Raw genomic sequence first — 25,131 nt, forward strand, 5'->3', positions numbered from 1 at the left:
GGCCCGGTCTTTGACCAGCAAAATGGTCCGGGGCTGAAGTGGTTAATATACTAAAACTTTTAGGTCCTTTTTTCCCACAAATAGAGATTTCTTTTGGTGGTATTTGATCACCTCTGCGGTTTTTATTTTTTGCGCTATTATTATTATTTTTTTTTTTTTACGTTTTACAATCACTTTAACATGTGTGCAACAAATGAAACAATCGCTCTAGAGGGGAGCTAGTTAAAGAGCAATTTGTGGCAACCAATCAGAATGTATCTTTCACTGGTCTGCCCACAGTAAACTGAAAACTGATTGGCTGCTGTGGAGAACTACGCGTTTCACTGTACGTTGTGTTACTGAATATTCTGAATTATGATCTACTTTTTACTTTCACAGGATGTACAGACCTGCATCATAGAAATGGTCGCTGTGTGCGGCGACAAGCGGGCCTGCGTTTCCACCGCACATTTTATTTTGCAGCTTTTTACACTAGAAAATAAGAAGACATATCTGTTTTATTTATTTTTATTTAAATATATACACATTTTAAATAAAATGACCTGAGTTTCTTCGTATCCTCACATCAGAATGAATTCAGATGTAATATATTTCTTACTTTAGAACATTCTCTGACTCTACTGGTATCATTGGGACAACTAGACATACAAAAACACGTCACATTTCCTTATTGAAGCACGTCTCTCCTGGGGCTGCTATGAGCTTCACTGTGCATAGCGGCAGTTACTAGCAGGTGAGGCCGAGTCCAGCAACTTCTTCTGCATCCACACAGGCTGTAATAAACTCCCTGGAAGTGTTGATGTTTTTCCAGTTGGGAACGGCTCGGCATTTGAGCATAAAGTGTAAAAAAACTGCAGCAGGTATGCGAGGGCAGCCCATGTGTTGGCTGGCAAAGCTTGATCTCTCCTTTGTGTGCTCTTTATCCAATCACATCAAGGGATGCTGCTGGATGGCGTCTGCTAGGCCCATATATGCCAGATGAGGGGATATCCAGAAAACATGGTACACCCAAAGTGCTTCTATTGTGCTGACAACCTTCTGAGAGGCCACTGGTGGAAAGTTCTCTGCATGTGGCTCATCACCAACCAGACACTCTTTGCTATATGCTGCACTGTGTGCCACGGGTGCAGCTGTGTAGAGACACTAGAGGGCGCCACGTTCCTGCTTGTGCTGGCGCAGAGCTTGTAGGAAGATTTGCTTCACCTGGACCATCATCTCATTGTAGAGTTTCAGGTCGTCCTCCTTCGTTTTCAAGGCGCTTTTTAGAGCAGATTTCAGAGCTTCATTTTCATCGACTTTTATTTCTAGCCTGAAATATGGAGGCGATAATTCAAGATGAGCGCAACGGGGAAAAGGCGCCATGGCGGCAGCCACAGCACACTGAAGAGAGCGTTACATAAGAACCGCAATCATTTTCTTTTTCAGATTCTTCAACCCCCGCCTCATTTCGAAAAATAAATATTGCCAACCTCTACTTATCTATTCTATGCTCCAGCAGTCTCTACTTACCCCCTCTATGCTCCAGCAGTCTCTACTTACCCCCTCTATGCTCCAGCACTCTCTTCTTATCCTCTCTATGCTCCAGCAGCCTCTACTTATCCTCTCTATGCTCCAGCAGTCTCTACTTACCCTCTCTATGCTCCAGCAGTCTCTACTTACCCCCTCCATGCTCCAGCAGTCTCTACTTACCCCCTCTATGCTCCAGCTGTCTCTACTTATCCCCTCTAAGCTCCAGCAGTCTCTACTTATCCTCTCTATGCTCCAGCAGTCTCTACTTATCCCCTCTATGCTCCAGCAGTCTCTACTTACCCCCTCTATGCTCCAGCAGTCTCTACTTACCCCCTCTATGCTCCAGCAGTCTCTTTTTATCCCCTCTATGCTCCAGCAGCCTCTACTAATCCCCTCTATGCTCCAGCAGTCTCAACTTATCCCCTCTATGCTCCAGCAGTCTCTACTTACCCCCTCTATGCTCCAGCAGTCTCTACTTACCCCCTCTATGCTCCAGCAGTCTCTACTTACCCTCTCAATGCTCCAGCAGCCTCTGCTTATCCCATCTATGCTCCAGCAGTCTCTACTTACCCCCTCTATGCTCCAGCAGTCTCTTCTTATCTTCTCTATGCTCCAGCAGTCTCTACTTATCCCCTCTATGCTCCAGCAGCCTCTACTTATCCCCTCTATGCTCCAGCTGTCTACTTATCCCCTCTATGCTCCAGCAGTCTCTACTTACCCTCTCTATGCTCCAGCAGTCTCTGCTTATTCTCTCTATACTCCAGCAGTCTCTAATCCTCTCTATGCTCCATCAGTCTCTACTTACCCTCTCTATGCTCCAGCAGCCTCTACTTACCCTCTCTATGCTCCAGCAGTCTCTACTTACCCTCTCCATGCTCCAGCAGTCTCTACTTACCCTCTCTATGCTCCAGCAGTCTCTACTTACCCTCTCTATGCTCCAGCAGTCTCTACTTACCCTCTCTATGCTCCAGCAGTCTCTACTTACCCTCTCTATGCTCCAGCAGTCTCTACTTACCCTCTCTATGCTCCAGCAGTCTCTACTTACCCTCTCTATGCTCCAGCAGTCTCTGCTTATTCTCTCTATACTCCAGCAGTCTCTAATCCTCTCTATGCTCCATCAGACTCTACTTATCCCCTCTATGCTCCAGCAGCCTCTACTTATCCTCTCTATGCTCCAGCAGCCTCTACTACCAATCAGCTTCCAGCTTCAGCTTGTTTAGTTAACCGCTTGAGGACCGCCGCACGACGATATACATCAACAAAATGGCGCGGCTGGGCACAAGGGCGTACATGTGCGTCCCCTTTGAGATCCCAGCCGTGGGTCGCGAGCGTGCCGCCGCGCTCGTGACCCAGTCCTCTTCTCCGTGGCTGTCCCCGCGGGAACAGCGGACCCGTTCGCCGGCGGTGTCCCGCGATCGGGTCACAGAGAGGAAGAACGGGGAGAGGTAAGTGTAAACAAACTTCTCCTCGTGCTTCCTAGTGAGCCTATCACTGATCGTCTGTTCCCTGTCATAGGGAACGACTCCCGTGCGCGTGCCTGGTGGGCGCGATCGCTGCCGGGCACACGCGATCGCTCGTTACAGAGCGAGGACTGGGAGCTGTGTGTTAACACACACCTCCTGGTCCTGTCAGGGAGAGAAATGCTGATCTTCTGTTCATACAATGTATGAACAGAAGATCAGTCATTTCCCCTAGTGAGGCCACACCCCCTACAGTTAGAACACACCCAGGGAACATGATTAACCCCTTCCCCGCCCCCTAGTGTTAACCCCTTCCCTGCCAGTGGCATTTTTATAGTAATCAATGCAGTTTTATAGCACTGATCGCTATAAAAATGCCAATGGTCCCAAAAATGTGTCAAAAGTGTCCGCCATAATGTCGCAGTACAAAAAAAAAATCGCTGATCGCCGCCATTACTAGTAAAAAAAAAATATTAATAATAATGCCATAAAAATACCCCATATTTTGTAAACGCTATAACTTTTGCGCAAACCAATCAATAAACGCTTATTGCAAATTTTTTTTTTAGAAAAATAGGTAGAAGAATACGTATCGGCCTAAACTGAGGAAAAAAAACTTTTTTTTATATATTTTTGGGGGATATTTATTATAGCAAAAAGTAAAAAACATTATTATTTTTTCAAAATTGTCGCTCTATAAAACTAAAAACCGCAGAGGTGATCAAATACCACCAAAAGAAAGCTCTATTTGTGGGAAAAAAAGGACGCCAATTTTGTTTGGGAGCCAAGTCGCACGACCGCGCAATTGTCAGTTAAAGCGACGCAGTGCCGAATCGCAGAAAGTGCTCTGGTCTTTGACCAGCATTATGGTCTGGGGCTGAAGTGGTTAATGTCATTCAATGGGCTCCAGAGCATTTTTCACGACGTTAAAAATGTGCATTAAAGATTTAGAACATGCTCAAAATTTTTGCGTCGTTTTTAACGTCGTAAAAAATGGTCGTGTGTGGGCTTTAACGACGTGAAAATAACGCGCATGCTCAGAAGCAAGTTATGAGACGGGAGCGCTCGTTCTGGTAAAACTACCGTTTGTAATGGAGGTAGCACATTCATCACGCTGTAACGGACTGAAAAATCGTGATCCGCTTGGAACTCCCCCTTTATAGTGCCGTCGTACGCGTTGTACGTCACCGCGCTGTGATCGAGCATTTTTTTTCACGATCGCGTGTAGGCAAGGCCGGCTTGACAAGAATCGGGTTGAAAAAAAATGTTGTTTTTTTCTAGACCATTCAAAATGGTCGTGTGTACGCGGGATGCCATTAACATTCATGTGCGTGTAAGGGCAGGCGTCCCAATACTTTTGCAATATAGGGGATATTATTTTTCCCCATCTGCAGCGTTTAAAGGGGGAAACTTGTAATGAGCGGATCTTTCCATAGAAGTGGAAGGTCTGCTTGAAGCCATTTAGCTCTGCAAAGTAAAGGATCATTCATATGCAAAAAGGCTAAAAAAATAAATAAAAAAAAAAAAAAAACTTTTTTTTAAAGTTCTATATTTTTTTGGGCCTAAACATAATAAAAAAGAAAATGTATAGAACCCGTTCTCTTCAAAACATCACAGCATGGGCCCCAGAAACCCGGACAGAGAGCGGACGTACTTTGTGCGGAGTTCCTCGAGCTGCGTCTCCAGCGGCACATTGGAGGATAAATCGGAGGTTTCATTGATATTCAGGAAGAGTCGGGAGTTGCTGAGCGACTGTCCTGTAGAGAGAAAATTGTCTGTAATTCACAGGGAGCGTTCAGTATATACAGGGCACTCTTTAATGTTGATTGGACGCTGGGCAAAAAAAATCTTGGGCTCCCCCCATTTAATTTCGCTCTCCCCCTGCTCTGAGACACACAATAAATAGCAGCTAGACTTAAAATCAGTTCACTGTATCAGATCCGGCAGTGATTGCGATTGGTTGCTAGAGGTTACAGCACACATTACCACTTACTGACTCATTGCTAGAGGTTACAGCACACATTACGTCTCACTGATTAGTTGCTAGAGGTTACAGCACATGATTTCTTCTTGGTGATTGGTTGCTAGAGATTACTGTACATTAATACTGCTCACTGATCGGTTGCTAGAGGTTACATCACACATTACGGCTCACTGATTAGTTGCTAGAGGTTACAGCACATGATTTCTTCTTGGTGATTGGTTGCTAGAGATTACTGTACATTAATACTGCTCACTGATCGGTTGCTAGAGGTTACATCACACATTACGGCTCACTGATTAGTTGCTAGAGGTTACAGCACATGATTTCTTCTTGGTGATTGGTTACTAGAGATTACTGTACAGTAATACTGCTCACTGATTGGTTGCTAGAGTTTACAGCACACAGTATGGCTCACTGATCAGTTGCTAGAGGTTACAGCACACATTACAGCTCACTGATTAGTTGCTAGAGGTTACAGCACATTATTTCTTCTTGGTGATTGGTTGCTAGAGATTACTGTACAGTAATACTGCTCACTGATCGGTTGCTAGAGTTTACAGCACACAGTATGGCTCACTGATCGGTTGCTAGAGGTTACAGCACACATTACGGCTCACTGATTAGTTGCTAGAGGTTACAGCACATCATCTCTTAACTGCAGAGGGGCATGATATACATATGAATGCTGCCTTTATTTACATATGAATGCCACATATATTTACATATGAATGTTCCCCTCGTTTACATATGAATGCTCCCCTTATTCACATATGAATGACGGTTATTTACATGTAAACACAGGGTCTGCAGGCGAGTCATCTGTACACAACAATAGGGCAGAGCTGGGCAGCATTAGTAGCAGCACTTCACACTGAGATATCAGGACACAGCACAGGACTAAAACTTCAAGGGAATTTAAACTGGGCTAGTTGGCAAGAATAAGGCAGCTGCTTTGGGCCCCACAACAAGGCCAGGACCCAGGGCAGCTGCCCCTTTTGACCTGCCTTAAAGACAGCTCTGAGTATATACAGGAGGGAGCAGATAATGGACACAGAGAGAATAAACACAAGGCAGCTTGTTACCTAAAGTGAACCTGTTGGGTACACCAAAGTTTTCCCGATTCCTGAAATCTGGCCCCACCCGTATCTGTCAGATCAATACCATCTACCAACTGTGTACTATGAGGACCCAAAAAAAACATCCTCTGAGAATATATGGAGTTAGAAGGATCTCTACCTCTAAATTACACTAAATAGGCAAAACAATGGGCCAGATCCAGAGAGAGAGTACGCCGGCGTATCTACTGATACGTACTTTCACATTTCCTGCGTTGTATCTTTAGTTTGAATCCTCAAACCAAGATACGACGGCATCTGGGTTCGATCCGACAGGCGTACGCATTCGGATCGTAGATGCAATACTTTGGCGTCCGCTGGGTGGAGTTTGCGTCGTTTTCCGAGTCGGGGGTATGCAAATGAGCTTTTTCCGACGATCCACGAACGTACGCGCGGTCGTCGCATTCTCTTACGTCGTCTCTAGTCGGCTTTTTCCGGCGTATAGTTAAAGCTGCTATTTTGCGGCGTATAGATAGACTTGCCATGTTAAGTATGGCCGTCGTTCCCGCGTCGAAATTAGAATTTTTATTTTTTTTGCGCAAGTCGTCCGTGAATAGGGATGTACGTAACTCACGTCTAAGTTCAAAAAATGACGTTGTTGCGACGTCATTTCACGCAAAGCACAGCGGGAAATTTAGAAACGGAGAATGCGCAGTTCAATCGGCGCGGGGACGTGCTTCATTTAAATGAATCACGCCTCCTAATCGCCGATTTGAATTCCGCCGCCAGAAATACACTACGCTGCCGTAACTTTCGGCGCGCAATCTTTCAGGATTCGAACCAAAGCCGGAAAAGTTACGGCGGCGTAGCGTATCTCTGATACGCTGCGCCTATCCATTTCTATGTGGATCTGGCCCAATGAATTTCAGGCCTCATGCACATCGGGCGTATTTGACAATACTGTTAGCAGCGTCAGGTTTTATTTTTTTCTGCCTCTAATCTCTCCTGCATGTTATCCTCAGGCCTTGTACTCACGGCAGGACATGTCCGATGAAAACGGTCTGCAGACCGTTTCCATCGGACATGTCTGGCCGGGGACTGCCCGGGGACTTCTGTTCGATGGCTATACACACCATCGAACAGAGGTCCGCGCGTAAACAATACGCAGGGCGTGTCCGCGGTGTCGCCGCGTCGATGACGCGGTGTCGCCGCGACAATGACGCGGCGACGTGGGCGGCCTGCCTTTAAAATGCTTCCACGCATGCGTCGAAGTCATTCGACGCATGCGAGGGATGGCGGGCGGCAGGACATGTACGGTAGGTCTGTACAGACGGGCGGACAGGTTTCCAGCGGACTGTTTTAAAGCAAGTCCAGGAAACAGTTGTCCGCTGGAAACCTGTCCGATCCGCCCGAAAATGGTCCGCTCGGGCCAACACACGGCCAAACATGTCTGCTGAAACTGGTCTGCGGACCAGTTTCAGCAGACATGTTTGGTCGTGAGTACGGGGCCTCAGTGTTCATGCACACATAGGATTTTAGCAGCATTTTGTGTCAGAAGAAAAAAACACTAAGCTCCAGTGGCCAGCATTTTTTTTTTCCCTAAGAAGAAGGCCGCTGTTGTCCTTAACAAGTACAATAAACAAATAGCTGGCTGTAATGCCGGGTACACACGGGCAAACATGTACGATGAAACCGGTCCGCCGGGGATTTCTGTATGATGGCTGTACTCACCATCTTATAGAAATCCGTGCGTAAACAATACGCGGGGCGTGTCCGCTCCGTCACCGCGACGATGACGCGGCGACGTGGGCGGCCCTGCCAGTTAAATGCTTCCACGCATGCGTCAAAGTCATTTGACGCATGCGAGGGATGGCGGGCGCTCGGACATGTACGGTAGGTCTGTACAGATGACCGAACATGTCCGAGCGGGCAGGATTCATGCGGGCTGTTTTAAAACAAGTCCAGAAATATTTGACCGCTGGGAAAAGGCCCGGCGGGCAAATGTTTGCTGGAATCCTGCCCGCTCGGGCCTACACATGACTGAACATGTCTGCTGAAACTGGTCCGCGGACCGGTTTCAGCAGACATGTTCGGTCGTCTGTACGGGGCCTTAAGGAGCGGGCTGGAAAGTCGGCCACTGCGTCCTTAACAACACATTTTTTTTAAAACATTTTGGCGTGGGGTTCCCCTTAAAATCCATACCAGACTCAAAGGGCCCGATATGGATTGGGGGGACCCCTGCGCTGTTTTCCTCAATTTTGGCATGGGGTTCCCCTCAAAATCTATACCAGATCCAAAGGGCTGGTTACAAATTGGGGGACCCCCACGCCGTTTTATTTCTGGAGTTCCCTTTAAAAGCCATACCAGACTCAAAGGGCCTGGTACAGATTGGGAGGGGTGGCCCCACTGTGGGCCATATTCTCAGAAGAGTTACGACGGAGTATCTCAGGAAACTCCGTTGTATCTCTCTTTTTTGGCCCGCGTATCTATGCGAGTGATTCCTAGAATCATTTTCGCATAGATACGCTGTAGATCCGACAGGTGTAAGTCACTTACACTGTCGGATCTTAAATGTAATTCGCCGCCGGCCGCTAGGTGGCTTTTGCGTTCAGGTCTCATTTGTTTATGCAAATGAGCCTAATACGCCGATTCCCGAACGAAATTGCGTCGCGTAACCGCCGCTTACGTCGTTTGCGTAAGCGTAAGGTTACCCCTGCTATATGAGGGGTAACCTTACGCCAGTCCGACGTATGCCATGTTAAGTATGGCGTTGGGTCCGCGCCATCTTTTCCCGTCGGGTACGTCGTTTTCGTAAGTCGTACTTGAATACGACATTACGTCAATGACGCACACGTCGGCGTCAATGACGTTTTCCGTCGAGAACTGGAGCATGCGCACTGGGCTATTTAAAGCCCGGCGCATTCGCAGTTCGAACGGCACGGGGGCGCGCTTAATTTAAATACAAGCCGCCCCCTTGGAATTACGCGGGGATACGCCGGGCCAATTACACTACGCCGCCGCAAACTACAAAGCAAGTGTTTGGGGAATACGGCACTTGCTCCTGTAAGTTGGGGCGGCGTAGTGTAAATAGCTTACGCGACGCCGCCGCAGGAACTACAAGACTCTGGCCCTGTGTTTTTTCCCTCAATTTTGCGTGGGGTTCTCCTCAAAATCCACACCAGACTCGAAGGGCCTGGTATGGATTAGGGGGAAACCCACCCTATTTTTTTTATCAATTTTGGCATAGGGTCAGACCCAAAGGGCCTGATATGGATTGGGGGGGGGGACACCGTTTTATTTCTCAGATTTGGCGTGGGGTTCCCCTTAAAACCCATAGCAGACTTGAAGGGCCTGGTATAGATTGGGGGGGACCCAACACATTTTTTTTTCTAAATTTTGGCATGGGGTTTCCCTCAAAATCCATGCCAGATCCAATGGGTCTGGTGCAGATTGGGGGGACCCCCACACTGTTTAATTTCTCAGTTTTGGCATGGGGTTCTCCTTACAATCCATACCGGACTCAAAGAGCCTGGTACAGATTGGGACGGGGGCCCCACTGTGTTTTTTTTCCTCAGTTTTGGCATGGGGTTCCCCTTAAAATCCATACCAGGTTTAAAGGGCCTGGTACGGATTGGGCGGGGGTGGACCGCAAACTGTTTTTTTCCCTCAATTTTGGCATGGGGTTCCTCTTAAAATCCATACCAGACCCAAAGGGCCTGGTATGGATTGAGGGGGGGGGGGGGACACTTATTTCTCAGATTTGGCGTGGGGTTCCCCTAAAATCCATAGCAGACTCGAAGGGCCTGGTAGGGATGAGGGGGCCTAACACTGTTTTTTTTTTCAAAATTTTTGCATGGGGTTCTCCTCAAAATCAATACCAGATCCAAAGGGCCTGGTACAGATTGGGGGGACCCCCACGCTGTTTTATTTCTCAGTTTTGGCATGGGGGTTGCCCTTAAAATCCATACCAGACTCAAAGGGTCTGATATGGATTGGGGGGGCCCTGCATGTAGATTAGGGGGTCTGACGCATTGGATAGGGGGGTGGCGCCTGTGCTCCCTGCATTACAGGCTGCCACTGGCACCACCTGAAGATTATTGCTGCAAGGTATGGGGGATGGAACATATTTTAACTAAGGCAGCAGCCACCAGCACAAGGGACACTTCTCTCTCAATGTAAGTACCGTCCCTTGTGCCGATTTAAAAAAAAACAAAAAAAACAACTTGGCTTTAAGTCCTTTAAAGCATATTTTTTTTAAAGTAAAAGTCCTGCCTAACAGAATATTTTACATGGTTCCACCCTTCGGAACTAATTTCCCCCTCCTTATTACCCTCCTATCCAATCAGAGTGCCTTAGTGGCGAATGAGGGTACAGTGAATGGGCTGCCATACCGGCTTTGCCGCGAGCAGACATCTTTTGGGTGCCGCCATTTTTTGCAGCGTCCATCTTCATCTTCTCCAGCTGTTGTTCTAGATGAACGCAGCGTCGCCTCTCTTCCTGCAGCTTCTTCTCCGCTTCCAGGACCTTCATGTTGCTCTCCTCCGTCCTCCTCTGCAGAACTGACACCAGTTCCATCAGCCGGTCCCTTTCCACCTCAGCGGTCTGACACAGCGCTCTGTACTCCGCGGTCTGCACCCGCAGCTCCGAGCTGTCACACACAGGGCAGGAAACTTAGAAACATACAACAATGTATATACAGTGATGGCACCATTTACAATCAGCCTTCTAGATTCCAGTACGGAATGTCCAGTTTATGACTGCATTACCATGTAACCTCTTGTGTAGTTCACCTAAAGCAGGGATCTTCAAACTACGGCCCTCCAGCTGTTGTGGAACTACAAGTCCCATGAGGCATTGTAAAACTCTGACATTCACAGACATGACTAGGCATGATGGGAATTGTAGTTCCTGAAGGGCCATAGGAGGACCCCTGCCTTAAAGCAAACTTTACATAGCGAATGGGATTTCAGGGCCTGGATCTGAACCTGCGATCTCTGCGGAGTCTGGCAGTAACTCTTCTTGCTGAGCCAACTGAGATAGAGGACAGCTCCCTGCCCGATTGCTGAGACCAGTGTTTCTCAACTGCGATGACGTTAGGAGTCCTCGGGGGTGCCGCGGTACCAGTCCAGTCTGAGCGATCCTCTGTTACAGGAGGGAGAGAGCACTGTTTTCCTAACTCCCATGTACAGAGGAGGCAGAGAGCTCAGCCCACACCTCCTCCCCGCTCTCTTGCCAGGCAAAATGGAATGCTGAGCTGGACGCCCGACTGCATCCTACCAACTGATGACGTCATTGGTTGCTAAGGACTTGCCAGCAGGTATACAGAGAGGAACAGGGGGACAGAGAAAGTGGTGGCGCGGCTCTCTGCCTCCTCTGTACATGGGCGTTAACAGAGAATAATGAGGGGTATCTGCGCTACCAAATCAACTACTACCTAATACAGAACAGAGGATCGCTCAGATCCAAATGTACAAGAAGGTAAGGAGGGGGAGGGGTAGAGGAGAGGGAGGGAACACAGAGCACAACCCACACCTCCTCCTGGCTTTGGGAGTGTCAAGTGGATGGGTGTCAAGTGGGTGGGGAGGGCTATGCTAGGAGGGGGGTGATTTGGGAGGGGGTTGTGCTGGGAGGGTGATTTGGGTGGGGGAGGGCTATGCTAGGAGGGGGGTGATGTGGGAGGGTTTGTGCTAGAAGGGGGGATTTGGGGGGGGGAGTTGGCTGGGAGGGTGATTTGGGTGGGGGAGGGCTATGCTAGGAGGGGGTGATTTGGGAGGGTTTGTGCTTGGAGGGGGTATTTGGGGGGGGGGTGGTTGGCTTGGCTGGGAGGGGGATTTGGGTGGTGGAGGGCTATGCTAGGAGGGAGGTGATTTGGGAGGGTTTATGCTTTGGGGTTGTGCTGGGAGGGTGATTTGGGTGGGGGAGCCATGCTAGGAGGGGGGCGATTTGGGAGGGTTTGTGCTAGGAGGGAGGATTTGGGGGGGGGGGGGGAGTTGTGCTAGGAGGGTGATTTGGGTGGGGGAGGGCTATGCTAGGAGGGGGGTTATTTGGGAGGGTTTGTGCTAGGAGGGGGGGTTTGGCTTGGCTTGGAGGGTGATTTGGGTGGGGGAGGGCTATGTTAGGAGGGGGGTAATTTGGGAGGGTTTGTGCTAGGAGGGGGTATTTGGGGGGGGGGGGGGTTTGGCTTGGAGGGTGATTTGGGTGGGGGAGGGCTATGCTAGGAGGGAGGTGATTTGGGAGGGTTTATGCTAGGAGGGGTGATTTGGGGGGGGGGGGGAGTTGTGCTGGGAGGGTGATTTGGGTGGGGGAGGGCTATGCTAGGAAGATTTTGTGCTAGGAGGGGGGGATTTGTGCTAAAGGGGGGGACTTGGTTCACTTTATAAATGGCATTGTGTTGGGAAGGGCTGTCAGAAAAGGGGGCTGGACCTTTTCTTTGCCATGGAAGGTCAGCTTTTAATAGATAAATTCACCTATTCGCTTCTTATTTTTTCCTATAGGAGCTTGCAGAGCTTTGCATCCAGGATCATATGGCGGGTGCGATGTCAAGCTCATGGCTGTGGGGCGCTCGTGCACGCTCGCTTCCGAACCGGCCATAAGACACAGAGAGCTCAGCCCTGCCCCCCCCCCCCCCCGCTCCATTGGCTGTGATTGACAGCAGCGGGAGTCAATGGTTCCTCCTGCTGCTGCATCTCAGCCCATCAGGATGGAGAGACAGCGGTGGGGGTTAAAAGCGCCCCGCTAGCAGCTGAATAGCACTGCTAAAACGACAGTAAAGCGGCGCTAATGCGGAGCGGCCCCGGTGTGAAAGGGCTCTAAATCTGCGTGCGCCCGTCTTCCTGGGTTTGAATAAACTTTAACAGTCTCATAAACGCAACAATGACAACAGAGAGTTCCCAGCAGTAGCGGGATGTGATCGGTTTATTCCGCACCTTCCAGATGAAGAAGCCATAGTGAAGCCCGGAGACGAGGAATCTGCGGCCTCTACGAGCTCGTGACCCAGTTTGGAGACTGTCCTGCTTTCGGAGATAAAATAAGAGGAGATATAAAAATATCCTACAAGTCGCAATCCCACCGCAAGAAGGAATTTCCCAGCTTCCCCAGAGTCGGAGAAGTCATTTTCAATGTTTTTAAACCTGCAGCTTTCCTGTTAATGTCTGTGATCCTGCCATAAACGTCTTTGCTTTGGCACTTCCTGTTTCCCAACTGTCCCGGATTTGGAGGGACTGTCCCTGATTTGGAGCAATGTCCCTCTTTTCCCCTAATTTGTCCCTCATGTTGGTCTGATCTATAGAGTTGTATATAAAATGCACTTTTTATCTATCAAAAAGTGTTTCCCAGCGCTAAACCTTTCATCTGATTTCTAAATTTGCTGCATTTGTAAATTCCAGAAGCCAATACAGTGGAACCTCGGACTGCGAGTAACGCGGTTAACGAGCGTTTCGCAATACGAGCATTTAAAAAGAAAAAATCTTGACTCGGTTTGCGTGTGTCGTCTCTCAAAACGAGCAGGATTCAGGCCAAAGCGGTGTGCAATACCACGTTTGACCTGAGGTGGGGGGGCGCCGGCGCCGAATGGCGCCGATCGCAGGCGATCAGAGCCCTTTGGAAATGCCCGTAAAATCTTGTAAATATCCAGTTCCCGAGGCTTTCCGAGTTCAGCCGAGGTGACCTCGGGCCTTTCTGAGTGATTACGAAGCTCTCCAGCCCCCCCCCCCCCCCCACCTCTGGCCACATACGGTATTGCATGCCATTGAAGTCAATGCGGAACTTATTATTTTTGTTTCCATGGCCCAGATTCACAGAGTGTGGGTGCACATTACGCTGCCGTAGCGCAAACGCCATACGCCACGCCAATGTAGCGCAGAGAGGTAAGCATTGCATTCAGCAAGCTATTGCTCCCAACGCTGAGTCAGCCTGGCGTAGGTTTCGAGGGCGCAGGCCGGCGTAGGTGAAAGTGGGCGTGACCCATGCAAATGAGGCGTGACCCCATGCAAATGATGGGCCGAGCGCCAGACAGATACGTATCACGAACTGTGCATGCGCTGTGACGTGGATGCATCCCCCTGCGCATGCTCACAACCACGTCGGAACAACTGCCAAAACTACGCCTGATCACTGCGTACGGCGTGAACGTAACCTACGCCCAGCCAGACACACGTCCAACGTAAAATATGCCAGCTTGTGTTCCCTGGTGCAGACCTTTGCATCTCTGTTGCTGGGTTGCACCTCCTTTATGGGGAATAACTTTACGCCGGACGTACAACTTACGCGCACCTCACGTAGCCTGCGTCGGGCGCACGCAGGTTCGTGAATCGCCGTATTTCTCTCATTTGCATGTTTGAATGGCTAATCAATGGGAGCGGCACCATGCGCCCAGCCTAAATGTGCGGGGGTCGGCGGGGTGTAGCCTGGTTTTAGGCGCATCTTAGTTTGTGGGTCTGGCGCACAGATACGACAGCGCACATTTGAACTTACGTCGGCGTACCTTGTTATACGTTGGCGTAAGTGCTTTGTGAATCTGGCCCATTGACTTCAATGGGGAAACTCGCTTTGATATGCGAGTGCTTTGGATTACAAGTATTCTCCTGAAACGGATTATTCTCGTAATCTGAGGTTCCACTGTATAAACAAATAGTAGTGGTAAAAGAAAGCACTTGTGGGTTTAACTAATCTTGTTTTTTTGTACAATTCTCCTTTAAGGGGCGTGGCAAGGGGGTGTGTCCTATGCCTGCATACTTTTGCTGATAGGTGTCCCCCATTCCCATCTCAAAAAGTTGGGAGGTATGTCATTTTTCACTGTTATCGCCATCGCTGATCACCATTACGCTGTACAGATATACAACATACATACAGAATGAGATAATATAGCTGACCTTATGAATAAACACAAATAAATAAATGTATAAAATAATAATAATAATAATAATAATAATAATAATAATGATATTTACATCAAGCTGGTCATACATATGAATCAAATCAGCGCAGCGATAATAACAAAAGAAATACAAAGAATAAAACAGCCAACATAACAGATGGGAACTACAGCAGCCCATACATTATGCAATTTTTTTTCCTCCCACCACAGTTAGGAGGTTTCCCCATCAACACTGACTGACTCCCTTTACACACACTCACGATCTTTAATAGCATCCCAGTCTTAGTCCGGAGGGTTCAATATTGAGTTGGCTCCGCCCTTTGAAGATATAGCAGCTTCAACTCTTCTGGGAAGGCCGTCCACAAGCAGGGCTGGTGCAAGGATTTTTGACACCCTAGGCGAAACCTAATTTTTCCCCCCCCCCCCCCCCCATAGGCTCTGCCCCTCACTGAGATTTTTGCGGTGCCTCTTCACCTATTTCTTCAGCCGTGGTCCTCTGCACCCCCCCTCCGCACCTGTTCCCCCTCTGCACCCCCCTCCGCACCTCTGTTCCCCTCTGCATCCCCCTCCGCACCTTTGTTTCCCTCTGCACCCCCCCTCCGCACCTCTGTTCCCCTCTGCATCCCCCTCCGCACCTTTGTTTCTCTCTGCACCCCCCCTCCACACCTCTGTTCCCCTCTGCACCCCCCCTCCGCACCTCTGCGCCCCCCTCCGCACCTCTGTTCCCCTCTGCAGCCCCCCTCCGCACCTCTGTTCCCCTCTGCAGCCCCCCTCCGCACCTCTGTTCCCCTCTGCAGCCCCCCTCCGCACCTCTGTTCCCCTCTGCACCTGCCCTCCGCATCTCTGCACCCCCCTCCGCACCTCTGTTCCCCTCTGCACCCCCCCTCCGCACCTCTGTTCCCCTCTGCACCTGCCCTCCGCACCTCTGCACCCCCCTCCGCACCTCTGTTCCCCTCTGCAGCCCCTCTCCGCACCTTTGTGCCCCTCTGCACCCCCTTCCACACCTCTGTTCCCCTCTGCACCCCCTTCCACACCTCTGTTCCCCTCCGCACCCCCTTCCACACCTCTGTTCCCCTCAGCAACTCTGTTCTCCTCTGCACCCCCCTCCGCAACTCTGCACCCCCTTCCACACCTCTGTTTCCCTCCGCATCTCCCCCCCTCTGCAACTCTGTTCCCCTCTGCAACTCTGTTCCCCTCTGCACCCCCCCCTATGCAACTCTGTTACCCTCTGCACCCCCCCTCCGCACCTCTGCAACCCCCCTCTGCACCTCTGTTCCCCTCTGCAGCCCCCCTCCGCACCTCTGTTCCCCTATGCACCCCCTTCCACACCTCTGTTCCCCTCTGAATGCCCCCCACACACACATCATTTCCTCTCTGTACCCCCCTGCACATCTGTCCCCCCCTCCCCACCTGTTCCCCCTCTGCATGTCTGTCCCCCCCCCCCCCCCCACACATACATCTGTACCCCCTTCGCACCTCTGTTCCCCTCTGCACCTCTACATGCCCCACACACCAATCATTTCCTCTCTGTACCCCCTGCAAGTCTGCCCCCCCACACACACACATCTGTCCCTCATCTGTATACAGTGCAACGTACTACAAACTTCACAAGCAGAGTACATTTTTTATTTGTGACCGCAGGCTGCAGCATGTATGACCGTGCTGCCTATGCTTCCACTATACCTGTCAGCGGCGAGTGATGGCTTTACTATGAGAGCGGCGCTGCTGCTGCCTGCCTGTCCTCTCACAACAGATCCCCGAGCAACCAGGAGGAGGGGGAGCGAATATCGCGGCAAGCCGGTATGCAGGGCTTCCATCTCATCCGCCCCAGCCGGTTCCATCGAGCACTCCTCGGCTGCTCCTTGTCTTGGCTCCTCTCCCCTCATCTTCTCATTGCTAGGGCGGCACTGCAGAGTGGTCCGGGATGTCTTCACAGGCGCAGGCACACCCTAGCCTGGCGGCTGGCGCCATAAGGCAGTATGTTATGTATTTAAAAAAAAGTCAGTCCTGGACGTTCTTTAATAACCTGAATCCCCAGCAAGTGGCTGGGGATCCGGATTTTGCCGCCACCCTTACCCTGGCGCTCTAGGCAGCCGCCTGATCGGCCCATTGCTAGCGCCGGCCCTGTCCACAAGGTTTAGGAGTGTGTCTATGGGAATGTTTGACCATTCTTCCAGAAGAGCATTTGTGAGGTCAGGCACTGATGTTGGACGAGAAGTCCAGGCTCACAGTCTCCGCTCTAATTCATCTCAAAAGGTGTTCGGTCAGGACTCTGTGCAGGCCAGTCAAGTTCCTCCACCCCAAACTCACTAATTCGTGTCTTTATGGACCTTGCTTTGTGCACTGGTTCAAATCATTTGGTGGAGGGGGGATTATGATGTGGGGTTGTTTTTCAGGGGTTGGGTTGGCCCCCTTAGTTCCAGTGAAGGGAACTCTTAAGGCGTCAGCATACCAAGACATTTTGGACAATTTCATGCTCCCAACTTTGTGGGAACAGTTTGGGGACAGGGCCCTTCCTGTTCCAACATGACGGTGACTTGTCGTTATGGTTCCCCTATCCAGATGGTTCCTGTAAGGACTGCGCAGGCGCAATCCTTGCCGACGGAATCTCCGAACCTCGGCCGGCGTACAAAAGAGCCAGGAGGCCGAGCGAGCCGTCCAAGCGAAGCGAGGACGTGAGGCCGACTGGCCACTTTCCTCAAATTCCACGTCGCCCTGAATGCCGGCCGAGGTTCGGAGATTTCCGTCGGCAAGGATTGCGCCTGCGCAGTCCTTACGGGAACCATCTGGATAGCCGGAACCATATCGGCAGATCAACAGCACACCAGTGCACAAAGCAAGGTCCATAAAGACATGGATGAGCGAGTTTGGAGGAACTTGACTGGATTGCACAGAGTCCCGACTGCAACCCGATAGAACACCTTTGCAACGAATTAGAGTGGAGTCTGTGAGCCAGGACTTCTCGTCCTACATCAGTGCCTGGCCTCACAAATGCTCTTCTGGAAGAACGGTCAAACATTCCCATAGACACACTCCTAAACCTTGTGGACGGCCTTCCCAGAAGAGTTGAAGCTGTTATAGCGGCAAAGGGCGGGCCAACTCAATATTGAACCCTACGGACTAAGACTGGGATGCCAAGTTCATGGATACATGGATTAGTATATTATAATAATTCTAACAAATATTTAGCCAGATTCAGAAAGACTGGCTTAACTTTGAGGCGGCGTAGTGTATCGCATATACGCTACGCCGCCGTAAGTCAGAGAGGCAAGTGCTGTATTCACAAAGCACTTGCCTCCTAAGTTACGGCGGCGCAGCGTAAATGGGCCGGCGTAAGCGCGCCTAATTCAAATGAGGAACAGGGGGGCGTGTTTTATGTTAATGACTCGTGACCCGACGTGATTGACGTTTTTAAACGAACGGCGCATGTGCCGTCCGTGGACATATACCAGTGTGCATTGCTCCAAAGTACGCCGCAAGGAAAATTACGTCCAGCCCTATTCGTCTTACGCAAACGTAAAAAGATAGGCTTGTTCCGACGTCCATACCTCGCATGGGCTGCGCCACCTAGGGAGCAGCTTTATCTTTACGCCGGCGTATCTCTTACGTAAACGGCGTAACTAATTGCGACGGGCGCACGTACGTTTGTGAATCGGCGTATCTTGCTCATTTGCATATTCGTCGCGGAAAACAACGGAAGCGCCACCTAGCGGCCAGCGTAAATATGCACCCTAAAATACGACGGTGTAGGAGACTTACGCCGCTCGTATCTTAGCCTAATTTAAGCGTATCTGGTTTCCAGAATACACCTTAATTTACGACGGCGTAGATTCAGAGTTACGACGGCGTATCTACTGATACGCCGCCGTAACTCTCTCTGAATCTAGCTAATTATATTTTGTGATATGCAAGGATAAAACAAGAAACCAATAAAGTTTATGTGACAATATAGTGTATTTTGATGTGTATATTTGTCCATTGGAGGGGTATTTAGAATTCCATCACATATATATTTTTTTAAATTGCTTTACATGTGGAACAAATTATTTTAGTTTCCATTGACTTCTATGGGGAAATTCGCTTTGATATGCCAGTGCTTTGGATTACGAGCGTTCTCCTGGAATGGATTATCCTCGTAATCCGAGGGGCCACTGTATTTAGGGAGGAGACCCTCCAATGGTACTATTAATGATCTAGCACATGGGACAATAAACATTTTGGATGCAACATTCACAGGTGGATGATCTTTGCCACGTTTGACACATAAGGCAGTCCGTGTGAAATGAATGGGCTGCCCTATGTGTGTGTCAAACGCAGTAAAGAAGCTCATGCATCTTTTTAATTCTCAAGCTTGGCGTATTTGCATGGCGTTTGGTTGCGGGGGGCATGCATAGCGGCCCCATTCACATGAATAGATCTTGTTCAGTTGGTGCTACGCATGCTGAATGCGACCAGGGGTGCAATTTCTGCCGCAGCCACAAAGCATTGTGGGTGCGGCATGTGTTTACCCCAGCAGTGAGCTGTGCAGGTAAAGGGGGGGGGGGTAGTGGTTGGGTAGCGATAAAAGCACGGCTCAGCCATGTGATTTTCCTGCCCCTCAACCACTAGTGTGAAAGAGCCCCTAACCGCGCAGTTTGCTGCGTTTGACGCACATTTTTCACAGAAAAGACAGAGCATTCAGTTGCTACATTTGGAGTGCCTTTAGTCTCCCCTTTCACACTTGTGCGACCTGAAAGTCGCACGATTTTGACACCATTTTTTTGGACCTCAAGCCGCCTCAAAGTCAGATCAAAGTAGTACAGGGACTACTTTGGAGTTGCACATATATGAACGGTACTCATTGGAAATCATGGGGTGCGACTTGTCATGCAACTTTGCAGTCCCAAGTCACAGGACAAGTCGCACAGGTGTCAAAAGGGCCTTACAAATATTTTTCTTGCACAGGATGTGACTGCGTGCAAAAATCAGGTGTTACCACAGTGTGAATGTAGCCTTGGAGAAAGAACTCCAGTGTTACCTAGCTGAGGCGACTGAGCCCATGTGGTCTCCGATGTCAGACAGGGACCGCCCTGGAAGCCGCTTGTCCATCCTGACCCCATCTAGCGACTCATCAGCTCCTAAAATCTTCATACTGGACGGCCTTCTAGGGGAACTCTAGACACAAAAGAAAAAAATATTACAGCGCACACCATGCAAAACATGACATTTAACCCCTGCAAGGCTATTTAAAACACCTGAAAAACAATGGGGATTTGGTCACATCATATGGCTGTATGCAGGGCCGATCCTAGGCAGGGTACACAGGGTGCTTTGCACTCAGGCGCCTGCAAAGGTGAGGGCGCCGAAGTGGCAGAGTTCTCCCCTCCCTCCTAATCTCCTTGTTTGTGTCCGTCCAGAACTAGTGTTCTGAGCATAGGTGTGTGTCCGTCCAGAACTGATGTGTCTCTGACCATCTCCTGTACTATGTCTGCAGTCTCTGACCGTCTCTTGTACCATGTCTGCAGTCTCTGATCATCTCCTGTACTATGTCTGCAGTCTCTGACCATCTCCTGTACCACGTCTGCAGTCTCTGACCGTCTCCTGTATTATGTCTGTAGTCTCTGACCATCTCCTTTACTATGTCTGCACTCTCTGACCATCTCCTGTACCACGTCTGCAGTCTCTGACCATCTCCTTTACTATGTCTGCACTCTCTGACCATCTCTTGTACCACGTCTGCAGTCTCTGACCGTCTCCTGTATTATGTCTGTAGTCTCTGACCATCTCCTGTACAATGTCTGCAGTCTCTGACCATCTCCTGTATCATGTCTGTAGTATGTCTGGGGGTCTCTCTAACAGACTCTCTAACAGAATCCCTCTCTGTGTCCATCAGAGAGCCCCCCCTCCAGGTCCCCAATAAAGTACTCTGCTTCTCTTCCTGTATTTTGTTTATTATTAAGAGATCATGTAAGGATCCCAGGGTAATGAAGACTTCGTGGGGGAGCATCTCTGTGGTTGAGTCATTGACATGGAAACAATTGTAAAGGGGAGGAGTTAGTAAAATGACCACGCCCATGTGGGGGCGCCAGAAATATTTCTGCACCCAGGCACCTGTGACCCTAGGATCGGCCCTGGCTGTATGGTGCTTAAAAGGGTTGTAAAGGTATAATTATTTTTCCTAAATATCTTCCTTTACCTCAGTGCAGTCCTCCTTCACTTACCTCATCCTTCCATTTTGCTTTTAAATGTCCTTATTTCTTCTGAGAAATCCTCACTTCCTGTTCTTCTGTCTGTAACTCCACACAGTAATGCGAGGCTTTCTCCCTGGTGTGGAGAGTCGTGCTCGCCCCCCTCCCTTGGACTACAGGAGAGTCAGGACGCCCACTAACACACAGCTCCTTTCTCTATCTGCATGTAGAGAGCGTCCTGACTCTCCTGTAGTCCAAGGGAGGGGGCGAGCATGACACTCCACACCAGGGAGAAAGTGTTGCATTACTGTGTGGAGTTACAGACAGAAGAACAGGAAGTGAGGATTTCTCAGAAGAAATAAGGACATTTAAAGGCAAAATGGAAGGATGAGGTAAATGAAGGAGGACTGCACTAAGGGTAAGGAAGCTATTTAGGAAAACATTTTTTGTACCTTTACAACCCCTTTAAGGCCGGCGGCTCCGGTAAGCGTGGAGGGCACGAGAGTTCGGCTGGAGCGGGTACAGCGGAGCTCAAATTAATGGCTGTGCAGCCATTACTTTGACAAGCTGTCACTGAAACCGGCCCACTGACCCATCGGCCCACCGGGAAACTCCCGGTAGTCCCGATGGCCAGTACATGCCTGGCATAGACAGTGACTGGGTTGGGGGTCCAGGATGGAAAATGATACAGTTGTTGTATATTGTGACAGGTCAGGAACCGAGAGGTCCACTTAACGTTTTACCTTGGTGGTCAGTTGCTGGATTTCCACCTCCAGCTCTTTCACCTTGGCCTCCCTCTCCACCACCATCAGTTTCAGCTGATTGACCAGCGAGTTCTGCTTCTGGTTCTCGTTGTTCAGGTGCAGGCTCAGGGATTGCTGCGAGTCTTGCTGTTTCTGCTCCTGCTTGCTCAGGTTGGTGAGGATCTCCTGCATATTCTTCTGCTGGACCTGGAAAGATGTATGAAATGTAAGAAGCTACAGCTGTAGTCGTATTTCCACTTCATTTCATTGCGATTCATTATCACATTTTATTTCACTGGTTTTCTAAATCGGCACTTGAGAGTGTGATTTATGATTTTGGAGCAGATTGAGTACTAAGGCCCGGATTCACAAAGCACTTACGCCGACGTATCTCGAGATACGCCGCGTAAGTGTAACTATGCGCCGTTGTATCTGTGCGCTGTGCCCACAAAACTAGATACGCCTGAAAATAGGCTTCCTACGACCGACGTAACTTGCCTACGCCGTCGTATCGTGGGCGCATAGTTACGCCGGGCGCATTTGCTGCTCCCATAGATTTTCGATGCACATATGCAAATGAGGGAGATACGCCGATTCACAAACATTGTAGCGCCCGGCGCATAATATACGCGGTTTGCGCAAGTCGTACGTCCGGCGTAAAGTTATTCCCCATATAGGAGGCGCAACTCATGCAAAGGTATGGACCAGGGAACACAAGCCGTCGTATCTTTTGTCGTTTACGTTGTACGTGAATATGACTAGGCGTAGGTTACGTTCACGTCGTAGGCAGTGATCCGTCGTATCTTAGGCAGTTGTTTCGACGTGATTCTGAGCATGCGCACTGGGATGCGGCCACGGGACGGCGCATGCGCCGTTCATTTTAAGTACTTCTATGGCGCTTGGCCCATCATTTGCATGGGGTCACGCCTCATTAGCATGGCTCACGCCCACTTCCACCTACGCTGGCTTACGCTGAGGAAACCCAGCGTATCTTTGACAGCGAGTGGGAGCAAGTGCTTTGTGAATCCAGTGCTTGCCTCTGTGCGCTGCGCCGGCGTAGCGTAAAAGAGATACGCTACGGCGGCATAAATATGCGCCGATGTATGTGAATCCGGGCCTAATAGTTTAGTAGGGGTTTTATTATAACTGCTAAGCATCTGCTAAAATATCCACCACACATGGAGTGCATTGTTTTCCCCCAGGTGGCTGCACAGTGGTGACCCGTCCATTAGAGGCGCACGGGCGCCGCCCCCCCCATCCATGCATCTGGCCCCCTTGATCTACATGCAGAGCGCCGTACCATGGATTCCAATGGCGGGGGGGGGGGGGGGGGGGTGTTTGTGAAGCACTTGATTAGAGCCAGAGGCTCTGAGCCCACCCAGTTGTGTGACAATAGCGAATTAATATTCACCATTTCCACACTGACCCTTCTCCAAGCCAATCAGGAAGCGGGTCTGAGACCCATGATGCAGAAGAGGAGGAGAGGACACAGGAGCTGATGCCGCAACCTAGATGGGATAAGTGCCGGACTGGATGACCGGGGGGGCATTGCGGTTGACTCAACTGACCTAGAGCTGGCACCAGCCGCTGACGCCCAGCCTTATATATTGTGATTTTTTTTAACAATTAATTGGAGGTATTTTTTACAAAAACATTGCATTTGAAAAACGTTGCGCAAATACCATGTGACATAATTTCAACAATCGCCATTTTATTCTCTAGGGACTTGTGTGTATATATATAGATAGATAGGAGCCTCGGTTTATGAGTAACGCGGTTAACAAGGATTTTGAAAGACGTGCAACTTTTTTTTGGTTTGCGAGTGTTTGCGAGTGTTGTTTTTTCGCAAAACGAGCAGAATTCAAGCTAATGGGGTGTGCAGCACCGCATTTGACCAGAGGTGCGGAGGCGCTGGAGCCCAGCAGAGCTGAGCGGAGCCGATTGGAGGCGTTCGGAAATACTCAGTTACCGGGTGTTTCCGAGCCTTTCCGAGGTCAGCCAAGCTGTCCCCGATCATTTCTGAGGCTCTTCGGTGCCCCCCCCCCAACCTCTGGCCACATGCGGTATTGCATGCCATTGACGTCAATGCGGAAACAAATTATTTTAGTTTCCATTGGCCCGGATTCAGAAAGAAGATACGACGGCGTATCTCCTGATACGCCGTCGTATCTCTGAGTCCGGCCGTCGTATCTATGCGCCTGATTCATAGAATCAGGTTACGCATAGATCTCCCTAAGATCCGACAGGTGTAAGTCTCTTACACCGTCGGATCTTAGGCTGCAATCTCACGCTGGCCGCTAGGTGGCGCTTCCGTTTGTATACGCGAGAAATATGCAAATGAGGAGATCCGCCGATTCAGAAACGAACGACCGGCGCTTTTTTTTTACGTCGTTTGCGCTCGGCTTTTTCCGGCGTATAGTTACCCCTGCTATATGCGGTGTATCCTATGTCAAGTATGGCCGTCGTTCCTGGGTTGAATTTTTAATTTTTTACGTTGTTTGCGTAAGTCGTTTGCGAATACGGATGGACGTAATTTACGTTCACGTCAAAACCAATGACGTCCTAGCGACGTCATTTAGAGCAATGCACGCTGGGAAATTTTACGGATGGCGCATGCGCAGTTCGTTCGGCGCGGGGACGCGCCTGATTTAAATTTTACACGCCCCCTACCCACGGAATTTGAATTCCGCCGGGGGATTTACGATACACCGCCGCAAATTGCAAAGCACTTGCCTCAAAAACTTGCGGCGGCGTATCGTAATTGAGATAGGTTAGCGGATCTAAAGATCCGCTAACCTATCTGAATCTAGCCCATTGACTTCTATTGGGAAACTCACTTTGATATGCAAGTACTTTGGATTACGAGAATTCTCCTGAAACGGATTATACTCGTAATCCAAGTTCCACTGTATAATGTGTGGGAGTTATAAGTAATTTTCTAGCAAAACAATACAGGTTTTTACTTGAAAACAAAAAGTTCCAGAAAAGGCCGAATCTTAAAGTGTGTAATGAAAAATAATGGCTGTGACCATATATTTATATTCTTGCAAATGATATGCAAAATTAAGGCTTTTAAAATAATTTGTATAAATTATTAAAACTCATCCTGATCTCTTTTAACTAAAAAAAAATTCTGAAAATACTATTAATTTCCTTTAAGAATAACCAACACACAGTACCAGCAGGGCGTCTATGAGTTCATCGTCATGCTTCCCTTTATCCAGCAGCGTCGTCATTTGCAACTTTTGGGTCTTCAGATCATTGGACAGAGATCGGTTCCTGGCTTTGGAGGCCTCAAACTTCTTTTTCAGATCCTCGTGTTCCCTTCTGAGAGTGTC

At 49.5% G+C, this 25,131-nt stretch overlaps 1 protein-coding gene across 3 annotated transcripts; it reads right to left on the minus strand.

Annotated features, from left to right (window-relative positions):
* Window positions 1-493: 493 nt before the first annotated feature.
* CCDC13 (coiled-coil domain containing 13) lies at window positions 494-25,131 on the minus strand (the record flags this gene model as incomplete). Of its 3 annotated transcripts, none has more annotated exon segments than XM_040352171.1 (7): window positions 494-1,309; window positions 4,624-4,726; window positions 10,400-10,656; window positions 12,935-13,018; window positions 19,901-20,037; window positions 21,794-22,000; window positions 24,973-25,131. In XM_040352171.1, coding segments are annotated over 7 exon segments (1,113 nt in total), but the record flags the coding sequence as incomplete, so codon positions are not given.

Source organism: Rana temporaria, chromosome 5 (genome assembly GCF_905171775.1).
Source record: "Rana temporaria chromosome 5, aRanTem1.1, whole genome shotgun sequence".
Taxonomy (NCBI): Eukaryota; Metazoa; Chordata; class Amphibia; order Anura; family Ranidae; genus Rana; species Rana temporaria.